This window comes from Siniperca chuatsi, linkage group LG12 (genome assembly GCF_020085105.1).
Source record: "Siniperca chuatsi isolate FFG_IHB_CAS linkage group LG12, ASM2008510v1, whole genome shotgun sequence".
Taxonomy (NCBI): Eukaryota; Metazoa; Chordata; class Actinopteri; order Centrarchiformes; family Sinipercidae; genus Siniperca; species Siniperca chuatsi.
In genome coordinates this window covers 18,822,486-18,841,305 of record NC_058053.1, presented here as the reverse complement: position 1 = coordinate 18,841,305, position 18,820 = coordinate 18,822,486, and the positions used below count along the sequence as shown (strand labels likewise).

At 41.0% G+C, this 18,820-nt stretch overlaps 1 protein-coding gene across 1 annotated transcript; it reads left to right on the top strand.

Moving 5' to 3' along the window:
- The first annotated feature begins 801 nt into the window (after positions 1–801).
- Positions 802–18,762, top strand: aff3 (AF4/FMR2 family, member 3). Its single transcript, XM_044218013.1, has 19 exons — positions 802–1,043; positions 3,689–3,733; positions 7,370–7,444; positions 7,986–8,019; positions 8,143–8,200; positions 9,456–9,507; positions 10,361–10,395; positions 10,598–10,787; positions 12,852–14,858; positions 14,994–15,121; positions 15,268–15,430; positions 15,518–15,621; positions 15,798–15,861; positions 16,338–16,474; positions 16,572–16,643; positions 16,761–16,854; positions 17,001–17,050; positions 17,648–17,853; positions 17,998–18,762. Exons 1-19 carry the CDS (start codon positions 972–974, stop codon positions 18,117–18,119), a joined length of 3,708 nt encoding a protein of 1,235 aa, XP_044073948.1. The 5' UTR covers positions 802–971; the 3' UTR covers positions 18,120–18,762.
- Positions 18,763–18,820: the final 58 nt, after the last annotated feature.

The window sequence follows — 18,820 nt, the reverse complement described above, 5'->3', positions numbered from 1 at the left end:
AGTTATGATTTTCCAAAGATGCAATTCCTTGTTCCTTTCCACACGTCTCAGTGGGTGTTGCAGTCTGTTTAAAACTGCTCTAACATTTTTTTTATATTAACACTGGATCAAATGTCGACGAGTAATGTGAAAGGTGTTCACATACCTTTCACATACATAGCACATGGTTTTGGTTCACTCTCAATCTCATCGTGCTGTTTCCAGCAACAGCAGGCCGTTGCTTTCAGCAAAAAGCTCTGATAAACTGTACTCTACCTGCCCAACACCAGACAGACAGACAGACAAAGTTAGTGACTAGCTGGTTAACATAGTGGAGCATTTAGCAGCTAAAAAGCCAGGTATTTGTCTTAGGAGTTGATGAAGACCAAAACAAAGCTAAAAGGAAAGTGAATATTTAACATTTGTCGGGTGGCCAAAAACTCTTAATGTATGTTAACATTGCTCAGTGTCTTTTTTTTAGATGTGTAGGCAACTGTTTGCTAACATGTTAGTCATTTCAACTTTAAAAGGTGATAGGCTACTATGTCAAATGTTGTGTTTCCAGCTTGTTGCCATGCCCTCAAGTGGCCAAAAATAATCAATTAATGCAGCTTTAAGGGCCCCATAATTCATAGCTTCGCCCCTGAAACTTGGACTGGATCTCTAAAAACTTCACATCATCTTGTATTTAGCAGCTCTGAACAGGTGTGACATCCTAATTACGCATTTGAAAATATGCACCGGTGTTAAACATCCACACTCTGAGTCGTGATCTCCCTGCGTGTGCTGCGTGTGTCATCTCTGACGTTACCGGCCCGCCTACATCGCCCTCTGTCTCCCTCTGTGACACACAGACTCTCCCGCAGCTGCACGGCGGATCCACGGAAGAGCCGGTCTGACCAGCGTCACGGACGGGCACCGTGTCCGCTGCTCTTAACGCGAGTCCTCACTGGCATGGACACCGGTGGAGATCACTGACCAATCCAGGAACCATGCCTACTGTCCTCGGTGGCAAAGGGAAACTTTCCATTGTCTGCTTTTTACTCCGATGCGCATATTCTCAGGTGAGAGGCTACATGGAGTTTGTAAGTAAATATAGCCTGCTTATAAAATGAATGCGGAGTTGTGATGATGTTTGTGTGTATTAAGCACCATGGATGGGTCACTGACAGCTTAAGTGAGTCTGTGGTTGTCACTCTTGCACACGACTAGTGCATGTTTAAAGTAAGCAATTTGCACAGAGTAGCATGCCTGCAGGTTATTTGTAAAGTACAGTGGTGGAATGTAACTAAGTACATTGTACTTGAGTATTTCCATTGTATGCAACTTTATACTTCTACTCCACTAGGCTACATTTCAAATATTGTAGCCCACTTTCTACTGTTTTCATACCCTTGAAAACCATGTATCTACAAATGTGGTGATTTTTTTTCTGATAAACTGAAGGATAAAGTGTTTCTTTATGGGTTGAGAAAATTCTCTTACCCCCCCCCCCAATTAGCTGGAAAACAGGACAGTGACACTACAAGCCAAGCATATGATGATTTTATAGAATATGATGCATTGCTGTAGATTATATACTGTTGGGTAGTTTAATGTAGTTAAAATTAGCAAAACCATAAACATCTACAGCAGTAAAATGCAACATAAACATTAATAAACCAGTAATATTATTCCAAAACATCATATATAATAGCAAAACACTGACAGGGACCATTTTTTCTGCATAAGTACTTTTACTTTTGATACTTGAAGTAAATTTTGATAATACTTACATACGTTTACTTAAGTAAGATTGAATGCAGGACTTTTACTTGTTGTGGAGTATTTTCAGTGTGGTATTGATACTTTTACTTAAGTAAATGATGTGAGTACTTCTTCCAAACTCGTAAAGAAGTACCCTTCTTTCATTTGAATACTAATTCCTGCTAATTCCTGAGTCGTGCATTTTATGCTCTTATCTTCATTCAGTTTGTAGTTTTAAAGTCGTTTCAGATTTTCCTTAAAGGCACTCAACACAGATGGAAGTGTTTAATAGAACCTGAAAATGAGCATAACTTCAGTAATTTCTGATACTTTAAGAATGTAACAGGTGTAACAGGTGGTTAGTAGTCTAGTTGGCTTGCATGCTGCTTGTTGCAGGTGTTATGATGGGTTGTGGTTTGTTTGGTCCCGGGGGATTTCACTCATCAGGGTATTGCACCAGTTCTGTAGCCTGTGATGCTAGTGGTTATAGATGTGTGAAACACATGATAATGTCCAAACTAATGGACCTGTGAGTGTAAACCGAGGAAGCAGGCCTGGCATATGGTTGTGCACCGCTACAGGGAGGTAAAATACTGTCTGTCTGTGTTTATGTTTTTCATTTAGTGCCTACGGCCTCATAACCGCCTTGTGGCTGTAATAATCAGACAGTTTTCACACATACGGTTTTCCATCCGCAGGCTTAGAGTCAAGCCACTCAGTCACTGACCTCAGTGAGTCATGCATGGAAGAAGAGACAGAGTTTTACACACTCACACATACAGTACATGCATGCACGCTGCACTACACACACATTTTCTACTGTGCATACTTATGCTGCACAGATGGCACAGCAGACAGAGTAGGGCATAGAAGTAAGAAGCAAATCACCAAAATGAAAATGGAATATAGTGTGTAAAGGAAATGTTAAAGACATTAAATGTATATAACCAAGTAGAAAGTATATGTGGTTAGTGTACAGCAGGTGAGGTCCACATAAAAATACAGAAATTTAGAACGATGAAAAAGTGAAATAAAAAACAAACCTGACAAATATAATGAGTGTAATTACTATTATAAAAAATGAACCAAAGGAAACAATATATTTTGTAACTAATTTGTGCTGCAGGATCATCTGTTTTCACACAAAACTCACAATCAAAATAAAACACACTGCCACATGAATAGAAAGCACCTACACACAGTTGCACAAGTGGGGAAGTGCGAGTAATGTTAAGCATTTGCCCTATCTTAATACTTGAGCAACATGGTTCTCGGCTCACATGCCAACGTGGTGAATTTGAATTGTGAGCTGAAATGTGAAAAAGGGAGAAACGTGGGGGAGGGAGAGAGACAGAGCGGGGTTGCCTAACAGGGATGGAAACTGAAAGTTGCTTGCAACAGAATCAGCATCCGCCTGATCATCTGCAGCTGTGATTTCTAAGATATGAGTCATCAACAAGCTTCAGCCTCCTCTCAACTCTCACACTTAGTGTGTGTGTGTGTGACTGTAAGGTTTACAGTAAAGTGCTGCACGGTTTTGTGAATGTTACAGCAAAAAGGCGGGAAGCAGAGTGCAGAAGGTGATTTTTTTGTGTGTGTGTGTGTTTATGTATATGTCTGTATCTATCTTTGTGATGGAGACTGAAATGTGAAAGTTCACATCTTGAGCAATGACTTGTGACAGAAATAAATGAGTGTATGTGTGAGTACATCCGCACAGTTATATTTGTTGTTGAATGTGCGGAAGTGTGTACTCAATTTGAATTCTAGATAAGACGCACACTGCACTTTACTGTAGTTTAGATGCTTATTAAATATGGTTTGTGTGCACATTCAACAACAGCTCTTTCTCCGTGTGCTCTTCTGTTGTTTTGAAGAGTTACAAAACTCCCTCTGATTAATGTCCTGTGACTTTCTCCTCTTTTACCATCACCTTATCCACCGTATCCTTCTGTTTGCACAGGTGACAAGAAGCCAACACAACAGCTGTGCCAAAGATACTCTGGAGGTAAGGAATTACTACAACATTTTTTTCATTGCTTGACTTAGATTTTATTTTTCATTATTAAAAGTAATAGTGATAATCACAGTAGCAGCAATTAACTTTGAACTTGTGCAATAATTCAGGTTCATCCCTCATTAAATGTATTGAGTCATATTGTGGGTGTTAAAGAATTGCTTTAGATTATATCTTTTTCCAGGTATGAGCCATTTGAAGTCATTAGACTAAATTGAATAATTACAGCAGATTGTTGCTTAGAGGAGGAAACACCAGCAGCACATAAGAAATAGAGCTGCAACTAACGATGATTTTTTTTATTATTTTTCTAATTTTTCTAATTATTCAATTAGTCGTTTACTCTATAAAATGTCAGAAAATCATGAAAAATGTCCATTTTAAGTTTTCCAGAATCCAAGGTGACATCTTCAAATATCTTGTTCTATCTGACCAACAGTTGAAAAACCAAGGATCTTCAATTTGAAATAATACAAAACACAGAAAAGCAAATCTTCACATTGGAGGAGCAGAAACCTGAGAGTGTGTGGAGTTTTGCTTGAAAAATGTACATATATATATATATATATATATATATATATATATATATATATATATATATATATATATATATATATATATATATATAAAATAGTTGCAGATTAATTTTCTGTTGATCAACCAATCAATTAATTGACTAATCTTTTCAGCTCTAATCTCACAGATATCTCAGGCTGTACTAGCCCTGAGGTTTCTAGCTATTTTTCATGTTGGAAGTTTTACAATGTTACAATGCAGAGCACCACTGCTCCCTATGTCCTGTCGCTAGTGTCGGACAGATAGGAGGAGTGGAGGAGAAGGAGAAAGATACAGAACATGGAGTGGGGAAGGGTGGAAGGAAGATAGCAACACATAATGCTCCACCTGGGAGACCTTGTTGTTGTTGATGGAGGAAAGGGGTGAGGGCCGGTGCTGTGTCCTTGGTGACTGAGATAATGAAGTGGAAGGTTAGAGCAGAGAGATGAAACATTTGCTCTCCAGAGCTTACTGTAGAGGGTGGGAGGAGGAAAAGAGAAAGAGAGAGTCCTTCCTTCTAGCAGACTCCCATTAGAGTTAAAGGAATAGTTTGACATTTTGCTTGTTTGCTTTCTTGCTGAGAGTTAGATGAGAAGATCGATACCACTCTCGATACCACATACACTAAATATGAAGCTACAGCCTAGCAGCTGGTTAGCTTAGCTTATCATAAAAACTTGAAACAGGGGGAACAGCTAGCCTGGCTTTGTCTCAAGGTAACAAAGTCTGCCTACTAGTGCCTCTAAAACTCACAAATTAACATGTTAGGCCTATATTTCGTTTTTTAAAATGTGTACAAAAACTGAAGTGTAAAAATGACACGTTGTTGTTTTACAGGGGGTTATGTGCCAAACTATTTCTTGGCCGGGCACAGTGACTTTGGCTTAGCTAAGCTACGCTAACTAGCTACTGGCTGTAGCTTCATATTTAATGTACAGACATGAGAGTGGTATCGATCTTCTCATCTAACTCTCGGCAAGAAAGAGAGTAAGCGTATTTTCCAAAATGTTGAACTATTCCTTTAGACCTCGACAGCTCTAGTTGAGTTCGGTGTCTGTTTACCACGCATCCTGATCTGCACACACAAATCCTCAGACATCCAGTCTAATAAAACATGACCTTTTCCAGAGCACCCAGTGATCGTCACACACACTCGTACATTAAACCCTGAATCCCCATGCTTCCACATTTTGACAAAGCTGAGGAACCAGATCATGCTAAAATGGTAAATGAATGGTACAAAATCTGGCCATTTTGTCAGCATCCATGAGGCCTTGTTTGTCTGACTGTGACTGCGGGCAATCTAATCAGCAGAGATTATAATCAGTGTGCTGTGGATGCACAGCTCTTTCCCTGTGGCTGGTTTCTTCTGAAGTACAGTGCAGAGAGAACAAATAAGAAATGGAGTACATTTTCATAATAGTCCAGGTGTGTAATCATGTGTAATCATCACAGACTCTTCCATCTTCTCTTATGCACATATGCACAGACACTGTCACTGAGGTGTGAGCATCCACCACATGTATTTGTAATATGGAGTAATTACCCTTTAATTTATCATTTTTAATTTATCATGTTCGGCTTGTAGAGCATGTATACCTCTACAAAGCCTACATTATTCTCTTTTTTTAAATTTTATTTTATATCTGATCAGGATTTAATCTGAATCAAAAAAACATAGTAACAGACAGTCATTACTGATTGGGAGATGGTAGACTGGGAGAATTTCTCTAATTGTGTGAGGGAATATTAGAGATTTGTTAAAGGATGGGGTGTGCAGAAAAGAGAGTTAGACTCATGACTAGAGAATTATGGCCATATAAATGTGTCAGGTTGCCATAGCGCCACATGTAGGTGAAGTACCATCAACTTTTGCAGGGTGATTAGGCATTCCTATGGGCATGTGTAAACTAAAATTGGCTGCAATTGTACAATGCGTTCAAGAGTTGAATAACTTTATTTTGGGGTGGGTCATTTTCTGTTAAAAGATCACCTACAGTAGTTTTAGTTGACTAGTCATTTCAGCACCATCAGTGACCTGTAGTGTATATAAACCCCTATTCAGTCCCCACTGGACCACTTTTTGGCCAGCATAACAGATCTACAGGACCTGTAGACTGAAAGTTGACTGTCCCGAGTTCCCTCCGAGTTCTTCTCAAAAATGTTTAAACAATTGAATTCTGCAAGGTGATTCGTAATTACCACCTCTATTGTGCAGTTTTCAGTTGGTTATTGTACCCTACAACTGTACTGTGATTTTAACTGTTGCACTGATGATTATTTGTTGTGGCCCGGGCCACCTGACGTCTTTAACATTAATTTCCCCGGGGCTGCCTTACAAGCAACAAATGTTTTGATGAGCTGTCTTGTGTTCTGGTTCACTGATTGCACACCTTTTGAGATTGCCGCCTTTGAAAAGCTAACAAACTTGAGTCAATAAAGTCTATTGATACTTCGACCACTTGGAATGCAAAATCATGCTTTAAAAAAAAAAAGTTTATTAGATCACATTTTCAGCCCATACTGTGTGATTGGTTCACAAACAAAACAAATGGAGCTGCTGTTGCATGCACCAGAGCAGTTACTGTAGCGATACAGTAGGTCTTGAATTAGTTCATTGAGTGAACACAGCCATAAATATATTCACTTTCCAAAGGAGAAAAGTATACAAAATATAGCAGATACTTGAAATGCCTGGAAAAACATACAGCTGGAGATCAGTCAAAAAGAAACAAAATGATTACTCCCACACCAACCTTGTAATACACATCTCTGAGCCTACAGCCAACAGACACTAACTAGTCCAACTAGACACTGAGACCCATACCCATATTTATAGCCAGCCACACTCCCCCTGGTGGGGAGGAACAGTGCTGATAACAAGAGTCAGCTGTCAAATGAGGCTCTCTGCACTGTATGTGTGGAAATGAGAGCGATAAGTTACTCCTAAATGAAAGACAAATGAAGACAAAAGTTTGAATGACAGATTTAGGATGTCTGGAGTTTCTGTATGTGAAGACCATCAATCACAGTGGCGTCTCACAATTCACCTCTGACCCTTCTGTTGCACAGGACATGACTCAGTCCTGGACGTCCCAGCAAGCCTTAGGGGGTGACCAGGCCCAACAAATCCTCTACAACCCTAAGGTATGTGTGTGTGTGTGTGTGTGTGTGTGTGTGCTGTATATGTGTGAATATTTGTTGTTTATCTTTGATAATTAAAGGGGAACTCCACCAATTTTACATATTAAAGTCTGTTTACAGGTCTTGAATAGTACTACTGAATAGCTGAAAAGGGTTGTATAAAGCCTTTTGTGGCTCCAGAGGGAGCTGTGTGAAGTCTGATAAATTGCCTCAAGTGATGACACTTGAGGAAACATCAGTTGGGGCTGAATTATTCAAGTTTGAAAACTAATCAAACATGGGGGTGTGGAGTTAGAAAGTAGTGAGTTTACCAGACATCGGTAGCCCGCTTCTCATCTCTGCCTGAGGCTAACAGCTCAAGGCTACATTAGCCGCTACTAGCATAACACACCCATATCTCCGAAACTGTCGGCGGTTTAGTTGCATTGTGGGTAATGTAGGCACCAGGTTTTGGACGATATCTCTGCTGCATCTGTGAAGTACTCTTTTAGCCATGTAAATAGAGATTTTTGCTCACTATGTTTTGTTCTCCCTCTTTCCCAAGGAAGCAAAACTACCGACTACACAACAAAGACAAAGTACGTGTTCACTGACTAATAAGTTTGCTTATCTGATATGCGCAATAATTTACAATTGCTTCTCTGTTAATAAATGGTTGGTTGCCTGGTTTTGAATATGTTTTCACCCTCTCTCCCTGTAAGGTCGGGGGGATGTTCAGCTGCGAATGACCCGTCACCCTCGTGTGGCACCTCATAAATCGTAAGTGGAAACATGATCCACTGAAGGTCATCAAACCTGAACTGCCGCTGTGGCACACACACAGACGATATAATATATCACACACATAATTTATGTTTTCTTCTCAGCAGGTTTTGTAAAATTATATAAAGTCATGAACATCATCGTCTTTACAGCCACAGGGAAAAGCATTAATGATAGAGAAAGAGGGTGAAGGGAAGTAGACATATACTGTAGAGTCAGTCAACACAGTCTTTCAGGATACAAAACAAAGGTCAGGTCAAAGGTCAGTTAACATTCTTGAAAGTTGTCAGTGGAGACCGATGTGCTCCTGTTCGTTACCTCTTTACATCCTCTTTTTAGTGTGAAACACATGTTCAGTGTTTTAAGCCAACTGTGTGTTCCACATTATCACACATCATGTTATTTGTTTGTTATGTAACACAGCAGTTTTATGACAGTTCACATGTCCTAAACATTTGGAAGAAGTCTTTTTTCCACACAAATTTTGAGCACTTTTTGCAATCTAACTGAAATGTGTTTAGTTACATGTATTAGACAAAAACAATAGATCAGTACAGTACATTAAGAGTCTTACTCCAAACAAGATATTGAGCATTTGGGTACAATTCAAAATGATTGCCATTATGAATCTGTATTGTTCATCTTAAAACCTTAGATGCTAAATTTGTTAGGATAATTGAACTATGTCTGTTTTTAAAATATAACTGGTTTGCAAGTTTTATCTGAAGTGCACATAATCCATGTTTTACCATATCTTAAATGTGGATCAGGTGTATAAATATGACATTCTCTTGGTTTGATATTATCACATTTTCAGATGCCTACAGAAGCATACTGTTTTGGAGGCTGACCAAGTTGAAAATCATCCAATCAACCAATAAAAATCACATTTGTTATTTTAGTGTGTTTGAAAATGATTTAAAGGAACATTCTCAGGAAGAAGTGTTTAAATCTGATACGCTGGATTAGTATCAGCGCCGGTCAAAAAAACCCCATCCATATTAAACATGTTGGTATTGGCCATGATGTGACCGATCCACATTAAATACAGTTTCTTCGTCAATATCATTAGAAGATTCACAGCATTCCCTGGCATCATGTTAACTTACATAAAAAATATCCTAATGAGTTGATGTTACATTTGTGAAAAAGAGAGCACTGCTATTGGATCTGTACCTCTGTACTGAAAACCCTAGTGGCTAAATGTACAACAGTGTATGGTTTTTCTGACTGTGTGTTTCTTTGCTTACAGCATGCTTGCTGATGACCTGAAGCTGAGCAGTGATGATGATGACACTGAAAGGGTAGGTGACACTCCATCGCATCTTTCCCTGCAACCAGAATATCAGATCATTGCATTTCAAAGTGCTTTGAAGATAATATTTCCATATTGTTAACCATTTCTTTATTAGTAATGGTTATTAATAATATTAGTATTATAAACAGTTGTTGATTTTGTAAATACATCTGATGCACAAAGACTGAGTTGGCTGTTCACATATGGAACATTTAAATTATCCAGTTACTTTTAGAAAGTCTGGGGGGTGAGAAAAAAAGCCCTTCATCAGGATAAACTGTAGGTGTGTAGTAGTTCTTTTTGGTGTACAATTAATTTGAAGTTTTTCCACATAAATATGTTATTTGAAAGTGTATAGAAGTACTTATAAAGTTGTAACTGATGTTCTTTTTTTGTATATGTATTACAGGAAGATGCATGTTTTTTAAGATAACAGTGTCTTGTAATCCCATGTGGGATGGGCCAGATGTTTGGCATGACACAGAAAATAAAAACTAACCAGCTAACTAAGTAGTTTTGACCTAAGCTGGACATGTCTTCATGCTATTGTGCATGCTTGAGGAGGCAGACAGGCAGTGAGAGAGTGTGAGAGGACAGAAAGAGAAAGTGTAAGGAAAAGCAAAACAGAGACTATGACTGGACTGTTTGACAGCTTTTGCTGAAGGATGCCTGTTTTTCTGGTAGTGTTTAATGGTGTGAGGACACACCCTTATGCAGTTTGGCACAACTGGCACTCAGTTAAGAACTGTTTTCTACTAATAACATCAAGCAACAGAAGTAACACATCCAGTGTAACAAGTTGTTCATTACGCTGCTGCTGTGGATGATAAGTTTCTGTTTTTTGTTTTGTGTCCTTAAAGGCAACTCATGATTCAGCTTCCTGGGATGGACACAGGTACTCAATTACAAATATGATGTGTGCATATTGTGGATATGAGCTTTCGATGTTTTTACATGACAGTTTGTCTGTCAACATAAGTCAGACTGTGTGACTAACAACATTATCTGTCTGCCTGTGAGTGTGTGTGTGTGTGCGTGCTCCACTCGGCCATGTACGTACGCTGACCCTTCTCTGATGTTTGTGTGTGTGTTGACAGCCTGTCAGCAAAGCGAGCGCACACACATGGCAGGCGGGTGAGACATTCCAGCTCGGACTCTTCAGGCTCAGACTCCACTGCTGAGTCGGGCAGCAGCAGCCTTCACTCCCGGAGCCCCAGCAGGAGTCCAGAAGTTCACCCACATCCTGCGTCGCCTGCCAACACACAGCCACCATGCAACAGCAAGGAGGTACCAACACTGAGCCACAGCCCCCATCTTCTGCTCTCTGTCTTTTCTGTCCATGTCTCGCTTGTCTGTCTCTTCCTCTGGTTGTGTGCCTTCGGGTGAATTTTCTATAGGGAGTGGTGGAATCTGGGCAGTTGACGGCAGGTGTGGGGAGGGACAGAGGAATGAGGAATGTATGTGAGTTGGAGAGGAGTAGGAGGATGGGGTGGTGAGGGGCAGAGGTAGCTTTGGGAATTAGTGCCTGGGTGTCATGTCAACAGGCCCAGTCTTAAAGAGGAAAGGCCTCAGGACGTGGAAGTCATCAAGACTCGAGTTCATGTTGACTACAACTAGAGTTACCTTCTCTTTCAAAACAGTGCACACAGAGAATGTGGACTTGCATATCATTGTCTCGGATAAATATTGAATGGGTGACTTAGTGCAGAGGTGTAGAACATGGTAGGTATGATGGGCTTTTGGAGCTGTGGGGTATTGTGGGGTTGGTTTGAGACGTGTGCTATGTGGGGAATGAAGGGGAAACCTGCTCCTCTTTTATGAAAGGAAGGCCCTGTACGACATAGTGGACTGTATTACTAAACATGCACTACATTGGGCCCCTATAGAGAGGGAGGGAGTGGAGTTTGTGTTTGGGGGAGGGAGGGGGTGTGTGCACACCATGTGTTTTTCATTTACGTGGACTGTTTAAATGTCTCCCACGGAAGAGATGGGGGTTGGAGTTATGGAAGCAGCAGTTTCAGGTAGTGAGAGAAAAAGGGAGGGACAGAAAAGAAGGAGGGCAGCCGAGACGATACAAGAGATGCAGTGTCTTCTCTGGAAAGAGGGCGAGGGATGTGGGGAGGGGGATCACTGTTTGACTTGAGGAGTAGAGGTTTAATTTAGCTCCTGGTCTGCAAAAAGAGAAAAAGAGAACGCAAGAGGGAGAAAGAAGTTTGCTCTCCAGCTGTGAGTATCCACTTTATTTGGTTTTTTTTTACTTGAGTAAAAACTCCTGCTTTCTCTGGTGTTCTTCTCATTCTTCCATTTACCAAGTCAGTTGTTAAGCAAACATTAAGTGAGTCATTTGGCATAATTGGATGTGGCTGAGCTACTGTAAGCACAGATGTGGACTGTGAGACCATGTAGTAAGTAGGCTATTGAAAGGAGGCTATAATGTCAGTTGGGATTTTTATTGAAGTAACGTTTTTTAGACATGAGTCATAATCCAGATTTGCCTGTTGGAGTTTGAATTGTTTTAATAGCAGCTGAGTCAGTGAAGTATGTGTTATGTGCAGTCAATGTAGAGCATTTTAGATGGTTCTATTGCAATGTGAGAATGTTGTGGTATGTGCACACTTGTTTGAGATATGTGTCATTCTTCACATGGTTAAATGTGCACCTAGTTATATCTTAACTAGTACATAAAGAGACGTGTTCAATGGTGTAATGTAATAAAGTACATTTACTCACGTATTGTACTCAGGTGCAATTTTGAGGTACTTTATTTGAGTATTTCCATTTCCTGCTACTTTATACTTCTACTTCACTACATTTATATTTATATTTAATAACAGGTTGACATACTCTTACTGCACTAACAGACTTTTTAGGAACCAATTATAGCCAGAATTGTCTTTAAAAGATTGGGGTTTTTGAACTGTTAGAGGCTGAACTGCCCCAACAGTATATAAAGTGTGTGTGTGTGTATATATATTAAAATTAGCTGCTTTTCAACCAGTTGCAGCAATAAAATGCTACTTACACATTAATACATCTGTAATAATAGTCCAGTAATATAATCATTATATACAGTAACTATGAAAGGGAACATTCTTTTGTACTTTTGCTTTTGATACTTTCAGTAAGTTTTATTGAAAATACTCAGATTTTTAATGTGGGACTTTTACTTGTAACATACTATTTTTTACATTGTTGTATTATTACTTTTACTACTAAAGGATCTACCTAGGCTTGTCCATCACTGCATATGTATGTGTAAAGCCTCACTATTAGCAAAGATTCAATTTTAATTCATCTAGTTTATGATTAATATTTGAAATTTGTTTCTCGCTTTTTCTGTGCTTTCTTAAGACTGATCCCCCCTCTGCTGCCCAGTGGCAGTTGGATAAATGGCTGAAGAAGTCCCGGAAAAAATCTGCCAGTAGTGAACAGGACCCCTCTCAGAGCATTCCAGGACGCCTTCCCTCTCCCCGCACCCAAAGAGCCCCATCTCCAGCCAGATCCTGGAACAGCAATCGGGAATACAGCCCTAGCCAAAGCCCTATTCCCAGCCCACAGTTCAATTACAGCCACAACAACAGCCCCCTACCTAGCCCTGGTTATAGCTTCTGCCCTAGCCCCAGCCCATTTCCTAGCACCTGCCCAAGTCCAAGCCCTAGCCCGAGGCACAGCCCTATCCCCAGTCCAGTTCCAAGTGTTTGCCCCAGTCCGTGTGGGAGCCCGAGAGCCAGCCATAGTCCTATACCTAGAGAACCTCCAAGAAGCCCCAGTCCCAGCCTTCCTGCTTCTTCCAGGGTCCGTCACTACCCTGAGGTTCAGAGTCAGAACCAAACACAACCTAGCCTAACAACCACTCCCCACAGGACAAAAAATAGGTCATGGATTACCCCATTGCCTAACACCGACACCAAGAGCAAGCCTACAAACAGTACTCATACTCAGCCAACTCATCAGCACAGGCCCAAGACTCGGCCCACACAGGACCAAGACCAAAGCCAAAGCAAATCCAAGGTTTCTGCTGTTTTAAACTCTAACCAGAGTCACAGCCATAAATCTAGACCCAAGCCTAACATTTATCCAAGTTCTAAACAGCTCGCTGAGGCTCCCAAAGCCAAACACACATCACATTTTGAGCAAACCCAGAGTAGCAGATCTAACCACAACTCCAACCACAAATCCAGGCCTCTGTTTCAAGCTAGCTCCCAACATAGCCCCGCAACAGCAAAGCACTTGGTCCCCACTAGTCGCGAAACCAACTCTGGTTGTTCCCAATCTACCTCTAAAGCTGCTACTAATTCTAATACTGGGTTGAACTCTAGATCAAACCCTAGTCTAAAACCTAGAACCAAGTCTTGGGAGGCTACAGCCCCAACTCCTGCGCATGTTAACCATACAAAAACAACACAGAAGAAATCCCAGTCCAAGGAACAGGAGGTGGAACACAGAGGAGATAATCTGACCCAAGCAGAGGGGAGAAAACCAGAGAGAAAAGAGGACAGACATAGGCAAAAACAACAAGGGAAACAGGAGAGAAAGGAAGACAGGAGGCTGGCGGAGGAGCAGCTACTGAGACGTCCCTGGATCGAGAGTTCGGCGGAAGAAGAGGAGGAGGAAGAGGAGGAGGAGGGAGTGATAGAGAGGCAGAGAAGGAGAGAGAAGACAGCAAGAGGGGAAAACAGGAGGAGGAGGGAGCAGCAACATAGACGCGAATGGCAAACAGTCCAGGCCAAACAGAGACAGCCTGCCAACACAGAGCGACACAGCCTTCAAGACGACTCGCACCACCAGGGGAGGACAAAAAAGGGAGGGAGAAGTGAGGAGGAGAAAGAGTTACAGCAAGACCCATCACCTCCTTCGTCACGTTCCCCAACTCCTCGTAGACGATCCTCCTCATCCTCTGCCTCCTCCTCTTCAAAGTCAGATTCAGAATCTGAATATCAGGCTCCGATCACCAAAGTTCCAGCGGACTCTACCTCCCACAAGAGACTCCCCAAGAGAGGGCAACAAGGCCCAGGCAGACCTGATGCCAACAGGCCAAAGGTGGTGCACCCCAGAGGACCCACCTCAGGTAATCCAAGTGAGGAGCAGCAGAGTGTGGGGAAGAAAAAACTCTACACCCTGGTCCCATTTGGGCGAGGTGACAAGGCTACAGCGTCTTCCCAGCGAGGGCTTAGAAATCTGGTGGTGCAGATAGACCTCTGTCTTCTCAAAAGGGTCCCAGACAGCACTACTAGTTCCACTTTAAAAAAATCCTCCTCTTCTCCCTCCTCTTCATCGACCAAGAACAAGCAAAGAGAGGCTATGAAACACCTGTCTGTCCCTGAGACTCTGACGAAAGACAGCAAAAGGAAACGCAAGGTAGACAACATGTATATTTACTTTTCTTCTCTGTTGAATTTGATGTGTGTCTGCACGTTTTCATGCATGAATATGAGGCGGAAAGCATCAATATAGTTCTTCAAAGCATGAATGTGTGTGTTTGTGTGTGACCAGTTGGAGAATGGTGTGTCACAGAGAGAAAGCAAGAGGAGTATTCCTCATGCAAATGACCTCTCAGGCTGCACTGAGTCTTCATCTCACACAGCAGAGCTCAACTTTGTGACTGAGACCACACACAACGGGTAAGACAACACCAAACACACCACTTTGTCTCATGTATGCATGTGCAATCATACTGTATGCACAAATACAACAAGTATATTTATATTTGCATCCCATATTATGTGTGTATGTGTCAATGTACATATGTGGGTGTGTGTTCTTGCAGGTACTTGGAAGAGTACTTGGACAGCAAGAGGCCATTGTCTCCCCTGTCTCCACTGTCCGACAGCCCCGAGTCCAACAAGCCTCCCCCCAAAACAAAGACCTCGGAGCAGCATCACGTCCATGTCCACAAGAACAGAGACAAGAATAGAGATTCTGCTATAAAGGTGATAAAAGTACTTGTTTAGGTCGTCCCAACTCCACTGCTTGCAGCCTTTTGGTTAATTTCACCTATTTTTGATCTGAACACTCAGCCCAAGATGGAGGTGGAATGTGTAAAAGTGTCAAGGCAGCCCCAACCACCATCCGAGTCCTGGGGCCCTGCAGGACACAGGGGGGCCATGCCAAACCATGAAATGTGAGCAATCATACAAAGTCCACACAGTGCATCACTGCGTAGCCCACACTGCTTAATGTTTGTCAGATACAGACTCACCAGACACCTGGGTATTGTGACTTACTGATGACATAAAACACTGTGACTGCACTGCACTTTTTAAAAAAGAAATTCTGTGTTTCTGGCCATCTTCCTAGTCCACATCATGCTGAGTACTACTTACATGAAGCTAAAAGGATGAAGCACCGTGCAGACGCAATGGTGAGTCCTTGATCTTTGATTGAAATATAAATTATCGACAGTGAAGAGAAATTGGGATGTTGTACAATCATTTAAGAAATACTCCCAACATTTTGGGAAATACAACCATTTGCTTTCTTACTTGGAGTAAGATTGGAGTTTGGCAACAGTTGAATCTCCGTGTTCAGTGAGCAAGCAAACAACACTTATTTACATAGCACATTTGTTTCCAGGGAAGATACAGAGTGCTTCACAGAGAAACATTAAATATGGTCAACCAGAAGGCCTGTGTCAAATTACCTAAAATTTTTTCCCCCTGTGTGCAGTTTTTGTGCTAAGCTAGGCTAAACACGCCCTGGATAAATCTCTCTACTAAATGACTTGAAGACCTTCTCAGCTAATTCCTACTTGTTTTTAGATACTTAAGACTAAAATTTAAAAGTATTCCTTTAATATTTACTAACGTCTTTGCCTATGTTGGATTTCTTTTTTTCCAGGTGGACAAGCTGGGGAAGGCTGTGAATTACATTGATGCCGCTCTCTCCTTCATGGAATGTGGAAAAGCAATGGAGGAAGGGCCACTAGAGGCAAAGTCTCCTTATACCATGTACTCAGAGACAGTAGAGCTTATTAGGTGAATTACACATTCATGCAAAAAAATTTGGACATAGAGGCAAACAGACACATATACATGAACTGCAGCTCCATTGTTAACAGTCCTGTGTCTTAAGGTACGCGATGAGGCTGAAGAGCCACACTGGCCCTGGGGCGAGACAGGAAGACAAACAGCTGTCGGTTCTGTGGTGCGTATGTCTTCTCCTCTCTTTATGCCACATCTATCGTCACGCTGAAGGACCTGCATTTTGAGAATGATTTGTGGTCCGTCTTAGTCTATTTGACTCCTGCTTGTGTGCCCACAGTTTCCGATGCCTTGCCCTCCTTTACTGGCAAATGTTTCGTTTAAAGAAGGACCATGCACTGAAATACTCCAAAGTTCTGCTGGACTACTTTAAGGTATATCTAAAAACTGATTCGCCTTTTACATAGAGACATTTCCATAGAGGAAATTGTATTGTTCCTTCAAATTCTGAGCAGTTTTTGATAGAATGTAAACATTTGGGTTTGTATGACTTTTAGCCTTGTTTATTGTGTAATTACAGAGTTCTCCCAAAGTGCCTTCTACACCACCCGATTGGAATGACTCTGGGAAGTAAGTGGATACACTGGATACACGTAACACTAAAACATCCACTTACCTAGAAATTATAAATGATATATTTACACTTTAAAACAAACACTTTAACATGTACGTATCATCCATCTATAAATCCTGCATGCTGTATATATTGTAAATAGACATGTATACATGCATATTGTACATAACAACCCACTTCATAAATAAAGTTTAGTAAAATCTAGTACTTTACCCATTCAGTATTTATTCCTTTGCACTATTTGTATTTGTTTACAACCTACAGAACACTTGACTTGTATATAGACATTGTATGTTGTTGTTCATTGTTGCTTTTTATATATACACCTATTTTTTGCCTACTTGTATGTACATAATAGTTCAGCTTTGTTGTCCTTGTTTTAGCTTTATTTCTATCTTCCTGTAAACTGTTCTGTGTGTAAGTACATTGTGAGCAACTTAAAACCAGAGTCAAATTCCTTGTGTGTGTGCACATACTTGGCCAATAAAGCTGATAAAGCTGACTTTATATTACAGGCTCTCTGTTTAATTCATTTGCTTTTGTTCCAGTCACTGATCACCATCACTCTGTTGTACATGTGTTTTCACTCCCAGGGATACAGGAAGACCCCCTTCCTCACTCTCCCCTGATGCCAAACACCTCAGACGGGGTTCGCACGGGGGCAGCGCCTTCCCTTCTCTCATAAGCATTCCCCAACGTATCCACCAGATGGCAGCAAATCACCTGAACATTACCAACAGTGTCCTGTATAGCTATGAGTACTGGGAGGTGGCAGACAACCTTGCAAAGGAGAATAAAGGTATGGACGCACCTCTGAGCCGCACAGACACATCCAATGTATGTTTATTTATTTACGTGAAAATAAGCCACATATGTCAAATGAATCTGTTTGAACACCCAGTGAGAGATGTTTTAAGAGCGCTGTCTTCCATTTTCATTACAGAGTTCTTCAACTACTTGAATACTTTGTCTGGGCCATTGACTCTTCACAGTAGCATCGCTCACGCAGTCCAATACACCAGACAGGCTCTTCAGTGGATACGCATTAGTGCCAAACTTAACTAACAAGGAGAGGATTTACTTTAACCTGCCCACTGGATCTTAGAAGAGACAAAAATCTGGATCTCTATGCAGCTGACAGGACAGCACTGATACCTACTGAGCTGTGTGAAATGGAGTTGGATGAAATCCCATGGAGCCTGATCATCCTCATAGGATGCCGGGGTGCTCGCCATCCGAGTCTTATAAAGCATTCTGAAGGAGCAATCTCTTAACTTCTCACAGCTGAACTACATGCACATTCTTCCTCGTCATTGGATTAACCCGAAGAGTTGTGTGCGCTATGGATGTGAAGTCTTTAATAATTTGCCAAATGTCCCATGAGGACAGAAACAGTACTCTCATACAGTTGTGTGTGCAATTTCATGTGTGAAGCCTTTTTCATACTTTGGATTTAATCATTATCAAGCGGATTGTTTCTCTGGGGCCAAAACAGAAGAAGATGTTTTAAAAAGACCAACCAATCATATACCACTTTCTCCAAAGTAGAAAACGTGTCTGCATCATTTTCTAATGAAGGTTTTAATGACTCCTCTTTTTAAATCTCTGATATTTCCACGTTTATGTGTTTTTACTGTGCAATATTTGATGGATCTGTTTTTAGAAAAAAAAAGAAAAAATACAAGAGAATAAAATGTTGGTGAGTCTAGTTGTTAACATCCCTTTTATGCAAAATGTATTTTATGTCCCTGTTTTGAGTGAGGGAT

What these genes read in the sequence shown, in the direction of transcription:
- aff3 (XM_044218013.1), top strand. Translation starts at nt 972, where the DNA reads ATGCCTACTGTCCTCGGTGGCAAAGGGAAACTTTCCATTGTCTGCTTT. An exon ending in GCTTCCTGGGATGGACACAG is followed by an intron (nt 10,396 to 10,597) that starts GTACTCAATTAC and finishes GTGTGTTGACAG; the next exon opens with CCTGTCAGCAAAGCGAGCGC. An exon ending in ACTGAGACCACACACAACGG is followed by an intron (nt 15,122 to 15,267) that starts GTAAGACAACAC and finishes GTGTTCTTGCAG; the next exon opens with GTACTTGGAAGAGTACTTGG.